Source organism: Physeter macrocephalus, chromosome 13 (genome assembly GCF_002837175.3).
Source record: "Physeter macrocephalus isolate SW-GA chromosome 13, ASM283717v5, whole genome shotgun sequence".
Classification (NCBI taxonomy): Eukaryota; Metazoa; Chordata; class Mammalia; order Artiodactyla; family Physeteridae; genus Physeter; species Physeter macrocephalus.
The window spans coordinates 5769022-5782175 of record NC_041226.1 but is presented as its reverse complement, the minus strand read 5'-3'; the positions used below and the strand labels follow the sequence as shown (position 1 = coordinate 5782175).

General features: G+C 44.1%; 1 protein-coding gene across 3 annotated transcripts in view; it reads left to right on the top strand.

The window, feature by feature from the left end:
- Nucleotides 1–13154, top strand: part of FLT3 (fms related receptor tyrosine kinase 3) — a 116735-nt gene that overhangs the window by 84453 nt on the left and 19128 nt on the right. For all 3 annotated transcript variants that reach the window (XM_055089565.1, XM_055089564.1, XM_055089563.1), the window contains 6 exons: nucleotides 8190–8293; nucleotides 8985–9093; nucleotides 9360–9538; nucleotides 10525–10631; nucleotides 10718–10850; nucleotides 10940–11044. In XM_055089565.1, the coding sequence (XP_054945540.1) occupies nucleotides 8190–8293; nucleotides 8985–9093; nucleotides 9360–9538; nucleotides 10525–10631; nucleotides 10718–10850; nucleotides 10940–11044 (737 nt within the window). The remainder of the gene's footprint in view (nucleotides 1–8189; nucleotides 8294–8984; nucleotides 9094–9359; nucleotides 9539–10524; nucleotides 10632–10717; nucleotides 10851–10939; nucleotides 11045–13154) is intronic.

The window sequence follows — 13154 nt, the reverse complement described above, 5'->3', positions numbered from 1 at the left end:
CGGTACGCGGGCCTCTCACTGTTGTGGCCTCTCCCGTCGCGGAGCACAGGCTCCGGACGCGCAGGCTCAGCGGCCACGGCTCACGGGCCCGGCCGCTCCGCGGCACGTGGGATCTTCCCGGATCGGGGCACGAACCCGCGTCCCCCGCATCGGCAGGCGGACTCTCAACCACTGCGCCACCAGGGAAGCCCCCCCTTATCTCTTAAAACTAATCCTAGGTAAGGGTTTCAGGATAGACTCTGAGCTGAGAGGTACCTGTCATCTCTCCAGCAAGTCAGTGGTCGAGAGTCAATCACTGATGCTCAACAACAGGTCCATAAACCAACTGTATGGGAATCAGCTGGTCAATGTTACAAACGTGGATTCCTGACTCCCATTCCAAACATGCTGAACTAAAATTGAGGCACAATCCCCAGATTCTGCATTTTTCCTCTTTTTTTTTTTTGGCTGCACCACTCGGCATGCGGGATCTTAGTTCCCCGACCAGGGATTGAACCCACGCCCCCTGCCGTGGAAGCGCGGAGTCTTAACCACTGGACCGTCGGGGAAGTCCCCCCAGGTTCCACATTTTTAATGAGAGCCTCTGGTGATTCCCATCACAGGTCTGGATCTGTGCTGCGCAGTACAGTAGCCGGCAGCCGCATATGGCTGTTGGGAGCTTGAAATGCAGCTGGTCCCAATGGAGATGTTGTGTGGCTGTAACATGCACAGCAGATTTTGAAGACTTCGTGTGACAAACAAAATGTGAAATACCTCAATAATTTTTGTCTTGATTTTACGTTAAAATGACAGTATTTTAGATATATTGAGTTAAATAAAATCTATTATTACCATTTACTCCTTTTTACTTTTTAGAAAGCTAATTGGAAACTTTAAAATTACATAAGTGGCTTGTTTGTCTTCCTATTGGATAGCACGGGTCTAGGTGAAGAGTCAGAATAAGCTCTTTTCATCTTGATTCTTCCGTTTGTTTCCTGATGACTGTGCTGTTCTGTACCCCAGAGTGATTTGTAACTGATCCTTGTTTGCTTTTTTAAGAAGAGCTGTAACACAAGGTTTGCATGGCATCGTCTGCCCTCTCACCCAAACCTCCTCATGTTAGAAGCATTCATTTTTCAAGTAATTAAGAAAGCAACCTTTGGACGGACACATAGTCCCCTAACTCAGGGATTCTCAACAGCAGGCTGTTGACATCCTGGGCCGGGTAATTCTTCATTCTGGGGGTCTCTCCTATGCATGATAGGATGTTTAGCAGCGTCCCTGGTCTCCACCCATTGGATGTCAGTAGCACCACTACCCCAAGCTGTGACAACCAAAAATACCTCCAGACATTGCCAAAGTCCCCTGGTGAGAAAAAATTGCCTGGGGTTGAGAACCACTGCGTTGGAGGGGTCACCCCGTTGTCACAAGCCCTTATGCTGAACCATCAAACTTTTGAAAGTAGAAGGCAGGGAGTCAGCGCCTCTCCTGCTAGTTGAGTTGACTACCTGTGTTCAGGATGTCAGTGCTGTCACTTTCCCCATCCTTCTTTGTATTGTGACCCCCTGTCAGAGAAGCTCTTAGTTCTACAGGATTCTCTTTTGAACCTGATTCAAAGAGATAGAGGATCAATTCAATTTAGTTCAACAAATATTCCTTTAATGTCTTCTTGATGGTCTCAATGCCATAAGGGGCTACAAGCGTGAATAAGGTGATGTCTCCCCCCAGCGCCCTCAAGTTATACAGGCACATGTAAGTGCCAGGGGCCACCTGGGAGGTCATTGCTACTTGTGCTGGTGCCATCTGGCACAATTCTTAAGATTTGACGGACTCACTGATTAGAGGACTGTGTCTCTGATCTATGGGTCTTGGAGCAATCTAGTGGGCTAGTTAATCTGGTTTCATCCCATGATCACACTCTGCACCCCTGACCCCAAGTAATTATCTTCTGGAGGTAGCTAAATGAATAAATCAGGGCAGATCCTGGTTTCTATAGTGATGTGTACCTCTCATGCAAAGTTAACCTCTTTTTGTGTTGAATCCCAGCCGTGAGTTCATAACCTCTGTTGGGATGGGTGCTGTCATTTCTCCGTCTTTGTACAATGCCTCGTGCGCCAACAGCTGTTGAGTAAATGAATGAATTCATCATCACCCCTAGAAAGCAAGTCAAAGTGCATAGCCTGGGCCAAAGATAAGTCAGTGGCATACTCTTTGCACTGCAAGGACCATGACACTCCCCACAACACCTATCACTCAGTGTTTATTTTATTTAAAAAGTTCCCGAAGAACTACAGTATTAATTGGTGATAACGACGCACTGGGTGTGATGGGCCACTTGCCAAGGTGGCAATGCCAAGGTGAGATGGAGCCTCCTTCATCATGAAAAAGATGCTCCAAATGTTGAATGAAAGATGAACTACAGGGGTGGGCGAAGAATTGTGAGATTAGGATTGACATATATACCATACTATGTACAAAATAGATAACTACTGAGAACCTACTGAGAGCCTCTGTGCGTATAACACAGAGAACTCTACTCAGTGCTCTGTGGCGACCTAAATGGGAAGGAGATCCAAAAAAGAGGGGATATATGTATATGTATGGCTGATTTACTTTGCTGTACAGCAGAAACTAACACAACATTGTAAGGCAACTGTACTCCAATAAAAATTAATTAAAGAAAAAAAAAGATGAACTACACAAAAATTGAACACAAGTGCTCTAAATGTCATCTGCTCTCCACATGAGGTTCTGTGTTGTGATAGGGGATGCAGACTAAATTCTAACCTGAGTTCTTTTCAATTTTTTACTATAAAAAGTTCCAAATTTACTAATAAACTCAAAGAATAGTACAGTGAGCATCCTTTATCCATCACTTAGGTTCAACAATTTAGTCAAACTGAATTTTGTTTATGAAGTACAGTATTTTCATCATGGGGCAAGAGAGGACTTTATAAGCAAAGTGACACCAGTTTTTATTTGTAACCGAAAGGTCTGTGTAATAACAGTACTACTGAAAAAGCTTTGGTGTGGTCAGAGCATGTGTGCCAGAAACCTTGCAGCTTCCCCACCTTCACAGCTTCGTTTCTCCAATTTACTTCCTCAAATATTACACCAAAGTTTATTAGGGCTTCTCTTTATGTGTTTACATTTTATGAAATTATAACTTTCCAGCAGTCCTGACAGCCTGGTCTTGGGAAAAGGTTCTAGAATATTTCATCTTTTAGTTTGCCTAATTTTCTATCTCTGTAGACTTCCTTATAAACAAATCTGCCTTAGCTTTTCCTAGTTTCATGGTTAAACACACACACGCACACACACACACACACACACACAACAACAACTTATTAGGATGTTATAATTATTTAAGTAATTTCTTCTGAAAGAGTCTCCTTAGGCATGCCCAATCCCTGTATTTTCTTTTTTCCCTGAAATATCTAATTTCCCAACTCTACCAGGTCGAAGTTCTGCCCACAACAGGCCTTAACTGAGCACTTATTGGTACCAGTGGTGTGGTGGAGTCTGGGTTCTGGGTGGTGAGACATATTCCTTCTTAGGACAAAGAGAAGAGCAAGCTCTCAAGTCAATAAATGATATGTGATTACAGGAGTGTATTGAGCTTCTTTAGGAGGACTTTTTTGGTTCCCTGAAGCAGATGAGCCCTGAATGTATACAGAACGGAAGGAAAGACGTTTGGGGACCGTAAAGAGCGGTAAATAGCGGAACCTCCAACCAGACGCTGCCCCCTCAATTGTAGGGTACTAACCACATCATGAAGCCTCACTGAGACCAAAAGAAACGTCTTTGAGCCCTACTATGTGCTGATGTGCAAAGTCCTTTATACGGATTATCTCATTTGATCCTCATCATCTCATTTTATTAAATATGGAAACAGGCGATGCTACTTGCTCCACACCTAGGGCAAAGTCAAAACCTTTCGTTCACTCTTACTCTCTGAAATTGCCTTTAAAAAAAATAGAAATAAAAAAAAATAAAAATAGAAATAGCACCCATAATTCCACCACCAGGAATTATATTTCAGACTTTGTAACCACCGTGATAGAAACGTGTAAGTATAGGTTTTTGTACAAACAGGAAATTAATCGTGCCGTTTGTCACCTGATCTTTCACTTAAAAAATATCATCTCTTGCTGTGTTAATAAGTACATTATTATTATTTATATTATCATTTTAATGGCTTGCCTTATTTACATTACCACTTTTATGGTGACACAATAGTCCTCTTTTTAGAACATTTTATTTTGACTAACTCCTGTTGATGGGCATTTACTTTAGTGTTTTTTTTTTTCTCTGCATCTTTATTTTAATGCGATTTTCTCACTTACTGTATACCCCAGAGTAAAGGTTCTAAATGTCTTCTTTATTCAAAATGATTCCCGGACTTCATAAGCCTCACAGTAGTGATGATCTAACACATTTATCGTGTTTACTAGGCACCGTTATAAGCAGTTTATACAAAACCGTTTTAATAAAAACTCAACAAAAACTTCTCCTCTAACAACCATATAAGGTAGATACTATCTTCGTTTTACGGATGAGGAAACAAGCACAGAGAGACTCGGTGACTTGCCCACGGTCACACCACCGGGCAGTGGCAGAGTTGCCTGCAAAGCCTGTGTTTTTAACCATTACTCTGGTACTGCCTTTTGACACCAGCTCATTTCAAAAGTGTGAGATTCTCAGACCTAGCGTGTAAGAAAACAGAAGAGCAGGCATGTGCTTTGGTTATTTAAAAAGAAAAGCGTGCTGCCTTATGAGATGTCCTGTGCTTCGCTCTTGCGTTTTTAATGATTATGTAATACTTCCCCAGGCTTGTGGGCTCCCCTGAAATAAACTACAAACGAGCATGGTATTAAGTAGATTGATATAAAGTTATCAGCACCTCTCCCGCCCCCTGCCCAGCTTTCTTTGTTTAACTCTGGACAGAAGTGTGTGCAGACTGGGCTCAACTTCAGCCAGGCTGTACCCGCTCCATGTCCTGCAGTCTGAGGGGGCAGGGATCTGCTGATGGGGGTCTTCCAGTGCCGGGTAAAGTCACTCACTCCTGCCAGCCCCTCACTCTCCAGTTTCAGAAGCTCTCAGCTTCCCCAACCTGTGCTTTATTATTCCCTGTTTTCTGGTTTGACCTTTATCATCCCTTGCTCTTTGAATAAAGCATTTTTTATAGTGAAGTTACTCCCTGAGCTGCTGGAAAGACTTGCCCCTTTTCAACTCCCCAGCTCTGGGCGCTACATGGAAAAGAAAAATCACCTGCATTTTGCTTGTAACAGAGGAGAAATCCCTTCTCATAGTTGTAATGAGAATACATCTTCTTAGTCACCAAAGATATTTCAACTGTGAACTCCAGTTTCCCGATCTCCCATCTCATGGCCGCTGGCCATTTTCAGAAAAACCCCGGGGAAGAAGGAAGTTTGCAACTCCCTGGCACTAATCGGTTAGTCCCCTTGGAATTTCCAGGGGAGGGTTGGCGATGCAGTTGTTGCTTTTGCTGGGGTTAACTGCCATAAATAGGAAGGCAGGCGGTTGAGAAGGACCTGGATATTCAGTTTTGTGTTCAGGCTATTTTTGTGACCGATTTCCTACCTGGAAGAATGAGAATGTTTCAGATGCTCTCTTGTCTACCCCATGGCAAGTCATGCTCCATTCAGACAGCACAAAAGACTTAGGAGGAAAAACGTTTACAAAACATATTGGTCTGCGCGATAATCAATAGTTGTATAGGTAATTTCTTTTTTCAATGTTAATTTTTATTGGATTATAGTTGCTTTATAATGTTGTGTTTCTGCTGTACAGCAAAGTGAATCGGCTATATGTATACATATGTCTCCTCTTTTTTTGGATTTCCTTCCCATTTAGGTTACCACAGAGCATTGAGTAGAGTTCCCTGTGGTATACAGTAGGTTCTCATTAGTTGGTAATTTCTTTATCAAATTGATTGGTGCTTTTGGCATGGTCCCTGGCTAGCACACTGGCTTCTTTTTAATCTCTTCTCTTCTTCCTTTTCAGGGTCTTTGGCTATTGTCCGGTGAGAATTACATTTTCCCTTTTAGAAGCTCACATCTTTCTCTTCTTGGACCACTTAAACCTTGCCTTCATAAAGTCTGGAAATCGCATGTACCTATACTTAACTTTTCTCCCTAAAGTTATAATTTGTCTTTCCTGCAATCTTTCTGTCATTTCCGCATCACCAGCCGTTTCCTTCTGGTTGTCCAGAAGTAGGTCAGGATAAGAAATTCCCCTTTCTGCTTTTTCAGCCTTCTTGTTAACAAGGCAAACAAAAAGCTTGTTCAGTGCTCACCTGATAGGAAATGAAATCTCCCATCACTATACGCAGTCAGAATTACCTTTAAGCTTCCGAGTTAAGGATGCAGAACATTGGTGTCAAATAAACCTGGGCTCAAACTCTTCTCTATTGGTTGCTATGTGTGCGGTTTGACTCTTAGGAATCAGCTGGGATTCTGTTCTCTCCTTCCTCTTCAAGTCCAGTCCAGCACCTGCTGTTTCTTTTTGTCCTGGTGCCTCTTTCCTCTCCCTCCCCATTTTCCCTGCCTTAGACAACACTCATCTTTTCACACTCTGAACTCTGAAATCTGAACTTTTACTTCTCCTCTCCTAAGATTTCCCACATTGTACTGTAACTGCTCATTACTTGTCTGCTTTCGCCACCAAACTGTAAATTCTGTGAGAACAGAAACCTAGTTTTGTTAACTCACTGTTCTGTTCCCGATTCGTCCCACAAATAGCCTCTACCACTGACAGGAGAAAGAATGGGTGAATTCATGAATGAATGAGTGACTTCCTAGGTTACTTCAACAGCTACCTCCAGACTTCCCCCCAATAAACTTTCCTGCTGCCATCACTCTAAACTAAAATAACCGTTCATAACATTCCTGTCCTGCTCAGGAATCCACAACATCTCCTCCCTGCTTTCTCCACCAGGTCGAAATAATTAGACTTGTTTTCCAAGGTCCCAGATCAGTTGGCGCCACCCTGCCCATTTAGCCCTCTGTTCTGCTGCATCCCACCCTGCACCTCTGCTCTAGCCAAGAAACCTCCCCGTTTCTCTCCTTGTGGCCTTATGAGTTCCTGTCTCATGGCTTAAATCATGCTGTTGCCCCCTGCTTGGATGTCTTTTCTTTACTCTCTCATGAAGACCAACTCAACTCTAAAGACCTAGCTCAATTCCTGCTTCTACGAAGCCCTCTGAACTTCTCTCACGACACTGACCTCTGCCTTCTTTGATCTACGGGCCTTCAGTTTAATGCTTTCACTCTTCCACGTAGGCAGGTTTTGTCCACCCACCTGGATTATGATGTCTCTGAGGACCGGAGCCGTATTCATAGGTCTTTTGCATCCTGCATAGTTCCTCCTGTTCACATTTCCTGTGTATACATACTTTTTCTTTCCTTTTTTACTTCAAGTAGGCTATATAGAGGTGGCCTAATTCAGTATCTTCTGAACAAGGCTTAGATTTTCTTATTCCAAGGGAAATTTATTTTCTATTTCTTCAATGCATGAAGGCACATTCAACAGCTCCTTGCTTCCCCACCTCTCCTAGAATATCCACCATCCCATATACCTGCTAGGCTTGGTGGGTGAGCACCCCAGGTAGAAACTAGAGCCTGCTGAGACCACTCAGAGACGTCTGTACTCAGTGGACTTGAGCCCTCATCACTGTCAATCACTATGTAAGTCCCGGGTTGGTCATAGGTCCTGCCTTGGACCAATGTCAGAGAGCTATCCTTTCAGGAAGCTGGGGGCTCCATGGGCTCCGCCACCTACCAAGGTTCTCCCATACTTCCAGGAAGTCAGGCTAGTCTGGAATGTATGTAACAGTGGAGGCCGGAACCTTCCTGTCTCTCTTAGCAGCTCCAGCCTAGATCAGCGCTTCTCAACCTTTAAGGTGCATGTGAATTCCACGGAGATCATCTTAAAAATGCAGACTCTGGGTCAGTAGGTTTGGGGTGGGGCCTGAGATTCTGTATTTCTAGCAAGCTCCCAGATAATACCAAGGCTGGTGCTGCCTGTTTGTGGACCACACTTGGAGTAGCAAGAGCATCTGGCACCTCCCTGCCCACTGAACTTGAGAGAGCGTCTTCAGGAAGACTTACTCCCATGCACACCATTATTCGTTTCAACATCTCCTCAAAGAATCTGGCTAAGTCTGTCTTTGATTCTTTTTCCAACAGCGTATCTAAGTTTTGCAACCATAAACACCAGCCAGGACAATATATCTTCCATGCAGAAAATGGTGATGCCCAGTTCACAAAAATGTTCACGCTGAATATAAGAAGTAAGTGAAACTGTCAAGCAATTTTATTTTACGCTTGCAACTCCTTGAAAGTGTATTCACTCGGATCGGAAAGAGATAAGCCGTGGCTTAGGGAAGGAATGCTACAAAAGTGTTTTGACATGCTGAAGTGTTTTGAAATTGTACTTTCGTATCTACTGGCTTGTTGATACGCAGATCCCTTTCTGGGCTCATCCTTTGAAGCTAAGATGCTGATTCCATATCCTCTCGGAAGGTGCTTTACTGTGTGACTTTATTGATGTTAGTACTTTGAGAGGTCCTGGTAAGGAAAGGCCAAAAGTCACGCTACCTGCCGTTTAGCTGTTCTAATAATCTTTGTTTCTCTGGTCCATAAAAAGATGAGAGTCCATTTTGCTGGACTTTCTGCAGGTGCTTCTCCTGAAGCTAAGACTCATTTTAGGGTGGTCGGTAGACAGAGGTCTACACCTGAGCTCTCTCCAGGAGGGGTCTAGCGGTGGAAAAGGGGGTGCTCCCCAGAGAAGTTTAGGGCTGCCTGCACAAAAGGTGACACAGGGGGAAAGAGGGCCCCCTCTTTGAGTCACCCTGCATGAGACACGCTCCCAGGAGCACAGACTCCGTAGGGGACGTGAGCAGCCTATATGAAGCTGACTTTGAAACCCTTTCTGGAAAGCACTGTACTTCATGAGCTTGATTTCCCTGTTGTCTTCTACAGGGAAACCTCAAGTGCTCGCCGAGGCATCGGCAAGTCAGGCTTCTTGCTCCTCTGACGGGTACCCGTTACCGTCTTGGACCTGGAAGAAGTGTTCAGACAAGTCTCCCAAGTAATGAAGACACTGGCCCCTCTTGTGTTAGAAGAACGTAAAACTCTCTCTGACATGTTGACTGTTTCTCACGAATTCAGTTTAAGAAGAAACGATGAAGCATTTAAAATGCTTACCTTCTGAGTCGACCGTAATTCTAAATGGTCATAGATTGTTTCTGATAACGTTTAATAGATGTCTCTTGTAGACCCCACTAGAGAAACCCTCACTTCCAATCCGACGATAGCCCCTCCCGTCTAAATTCTCCGTCTGCTGTTTCTTTTCAGCTGCACAGAAGAGATCACAGAAGGAATTTGGAATAAAAAGGCCAACAGAAAAGTATTTGGACAGTGGATATCAAGCAGCACGCTGAACATGAGCGAGGCCGTCAAAGGGTTCCTGGTGAAGTGCTGTGCATACAATTCCCTCGGCACCTCTTGTGAAACAATCCTTCTAAACTCACCAGGTAGACAGCAGTTGCTATTGTAACCCACCACCTTCAGGAATTCCCTACTAGAAGTTAGTCCCTGTCGTTCGCTTTTATTTGGGGAGTTTTACAAGAGTGTGTAGGCTCAGTGTGTGAGACGACAAGGCTTTTTGAGTCAGGCAAGAATCCCCACTGAACATACATGTTTTGTAGTTCAAGGGCAGAGTGACTTCTACTGGCATTATTGTGACTCATGAATTCAAGTGGTGTGGGTAGAACCATAAGCTCCCAGTATAATGGACATCTACCAAGAAATCCAGCTCTAGGGAAACAGATTTAGTAATTTGGAGTCTCTACCACTTTCCATTTTGGTTAATCTCCTTATTTGCCTTCAGCTTTGCCGTCTTATCATTTTTGGTTTGATATTTAGATCCCTCCTAAATTAAGCAATTCTGAAACCTGACCACCTACACTCATGGGCATCCCCAAACTAACTTCCCCACATTCGTATGACAGCTTCATAGTGGGAACACAAATTTCTTTTTTTTTTTTTAATTGAGGTGTAGTTGATTTACAATGTTGTGTTAGTTTCTGATGTACAGCTAAGTGATGCAGTTTTATATAAATATATATACATTCTTTTTCAGATTCTTTTCCATTATAGTTTATTACAAAATAGTGAATATAGTTTCCTGTGCTATCCAGTAGGACCGTGTTGTTTATCTAGTTTCTATATAGTAGACGAACATCTTTTTTATCTGACTTTCACATCCTGTGGGTTTAAATAGAGGTAATTCTTAAGACCCCTAGTAAATGATTCTTTCTAAATGGGTTCGGAATCATTTAAAATTTTCTGGGAAGGAATCGTTCTTTATATGAACATACCCTGATTTTCTGTGGGGATAGCGTCTTAGTAGAGGGCTTGTAGGTTCCTCAGACAGGATGTGAGACACTGTAACGAGCATTCTGCTACAGTATCCACCAGGAATTCTCATCCGCTGCTCCTTGATGCTCTTCCCTTGCAGGCCCCTTCCCTTTCATCCAGGACAACATCTCATTCTATGCAACAATTGGCCTCTGTCTTCCCTTTGTTGCCGTTTTAACCATGCTAATTTGTCACAAGTACAAAAAGGTAAAAGCAAAGGTAAAACGTCATCATTGTGTCCCATTTCTGAAGAACTCTCTATGGCTAATCGACTCATTATTTCACCTCTGAAGCAATTTCGGTACGAAAGCCAGCTACAGATGGTGCAGGTGACCGGCTCTCTGGATAATGAGTACTTCTACATTGATTTCAGAGAATACGAGTATGATCTCAAATGGGAGTTTCCAAGAGAAAATTTAGAATTTGGTAAGAATCAGATGTTCCAAATGTTTCTGTCGAGTTTCCTCCTTGTTGGAAAATCTTCAGCATGGGCTCACTCACCACGTGTCTTGCAGGGAAGGTCCTGGGATCGGGTGCTTTCGGGAAAGTGATGAATGCAACCGCCTATGGAATCAGTAAGACAGGGGTCTCAATCCAGGTCGCAGTCAAAATGCTGAAAGGTATGGTTACGTCGATCAATAGCCACAGAGACGCACAGAGAGGGGAGGTGCTGCCTCCCACCTCCTCTTTTCCGTCACTGCCATGGTTACTGCTTTCCATCCTTCAAAGCTAAAAAGGGAGCGAGTTGGGGTGGGCGTCAACTAAGTCATGAATATAAACTACAAGTCGTGAACACAAAACTCCACCTCTTCTTCCTCTTCTCTCTTTGTTTAGGTTTTTTCAGCCTCAATATTTGGGGATACCATTGCTACAGGCGGCTGTGTGTCTTACATTTCGACACAGACTCTGGGTAGAAGAGGGAATTGGCGCCTCCTGTATCACTTCCCACTCATTTCTCCTCCGCTGCCACCTGGCTCTCCCTAACCTCCTCCCCTTAGTATCACTCACTTAGCAAGAGCGCCCCCAGCTGGCTTTGGCTAAGCGATCAGTGACCACCACCTCCACCGTCACCATGAACCAAGCCTAATGGGCATTACTTGAATTTTTAGCATAAATTGGCACGATTGACTGTTCCCTCCATCTTTATTGCGCTGTCTTCCTTTGGTTTCCATGTCACCATATTCTTCTGCTTTCCTCCTACCCCTCTGACTGCTTCACAGTCCTTTGCTGGCCGCTCATCTTCTCACCCAGCTTCTCACCCAACGGAGTTCCTGAAGACTTGCTCCTGGGCCCCCTTCCCTTTTCACTCCGCATGCTCATGGGCTGTGTCAGCTTACCCGTGACCTCATCCCATGTACCAATGGTTCTCACGATTGCACCTCCCTTCTGAGCTTCAGGTTATGTCCGAGTGCTTGGACGTCTCCAGAGTCCCTTGAATTCAGCTTATCCAAAGTGGACTCCTCCGACCCTGGCTCTCTGTCAGCCCTCCCTCTCTCACTGATTGGTTGCGAGTACCAGTGACCGGCCATGTGCCACCCAGGCAGGCCAACCAGAAACCTAGGACTGACTCATCCTTGAAACCATCCTCATTCTAATTCCCTGTAGGCTATTCCTGTCAGGCTTCCTGCCTAGTGCCTCCTGAGTTCATCCTCGTTTCTCTTACCCTCTGTTACTACCACCCAGACCAAGTCTATCCCTTCCGAATGGATGCACTAGCCTTCCAAGCAACCACCCTATGGGGACTCTTACCTCCTTTTGGATTCTGAAGCCCAAGTGATGGTTATGAAATGCAAAGCAGAGCATATAATTTTCCTACTTAACCTTTCCAGTTGCTTTTAATTGCTCTTGAACAGACCACACAGCCCAGCACGACATGGCTGCAGCTCGCCTCTCCCCTCTCACCCCAGCGCTGCAGCACAGCCGGCTCTCAGTTCCTCTGGAGCACCGTGCTCCCTCCCACCTCAGGGCCTTTGCACAGGTCGTCCTTCCGCTTCTGCTTCCCCTTTCACGTCTTTATCTCCTGCTCCTCCTGTAGATCTCAACTCAAATACCACTTGCTCAGGGAAGCCTTCTCTCCTGTCACAGATGAGCTCAAGTTCCTTGCTAGATCCTATATCCCAGCTCTCTGTGGGCTCTTTTCCCCCATAAAGTTGAGCACACCTACAATTACATATTTGTTTAATTATTTAACTGACGTCTTAGCTGCCTCAGTAGTCTGTAAGCCTCCTGAGTGTGGGTCTGTATGTTTTGCTATGCTGTCCTCTTTCTTGATCTCGGCCCATCCTGTTTTCAGGATGGCGTGTTCTTCCTCATCCTTCCCACTGTGAATTCACCTGGTTAACTCCTAGTTTCCCGCAGCTCTCAACATAGACATTTGGTGTCCCCCTTCTCCACCCTCCCTGAGGCTGGGTTAGGTGTCCCTCCTCTGTGGGACAGCACCCCTACTTTCATTTGCCGTGTGGCATTTATTTTTTATTTTTATTTATTTGTTATTGAAGTATAGTTGATTTACAATGTTGTCTTAGTTTCTGCTGTACAGCAGAGTGATTCAATTATACATATGTGTACATTCCTTTTTATATTTATTTCCATTATGGTTTATCACAGGATATATATTTTTTAACATCTTTATTGGCGTATAACTGTTTTACAATAGTGTGTTAGTTTCTCCTTTACAACCAAGTGAATCAGTTATACATATACATATGTTCCCATATCTCTTCCCTCTTG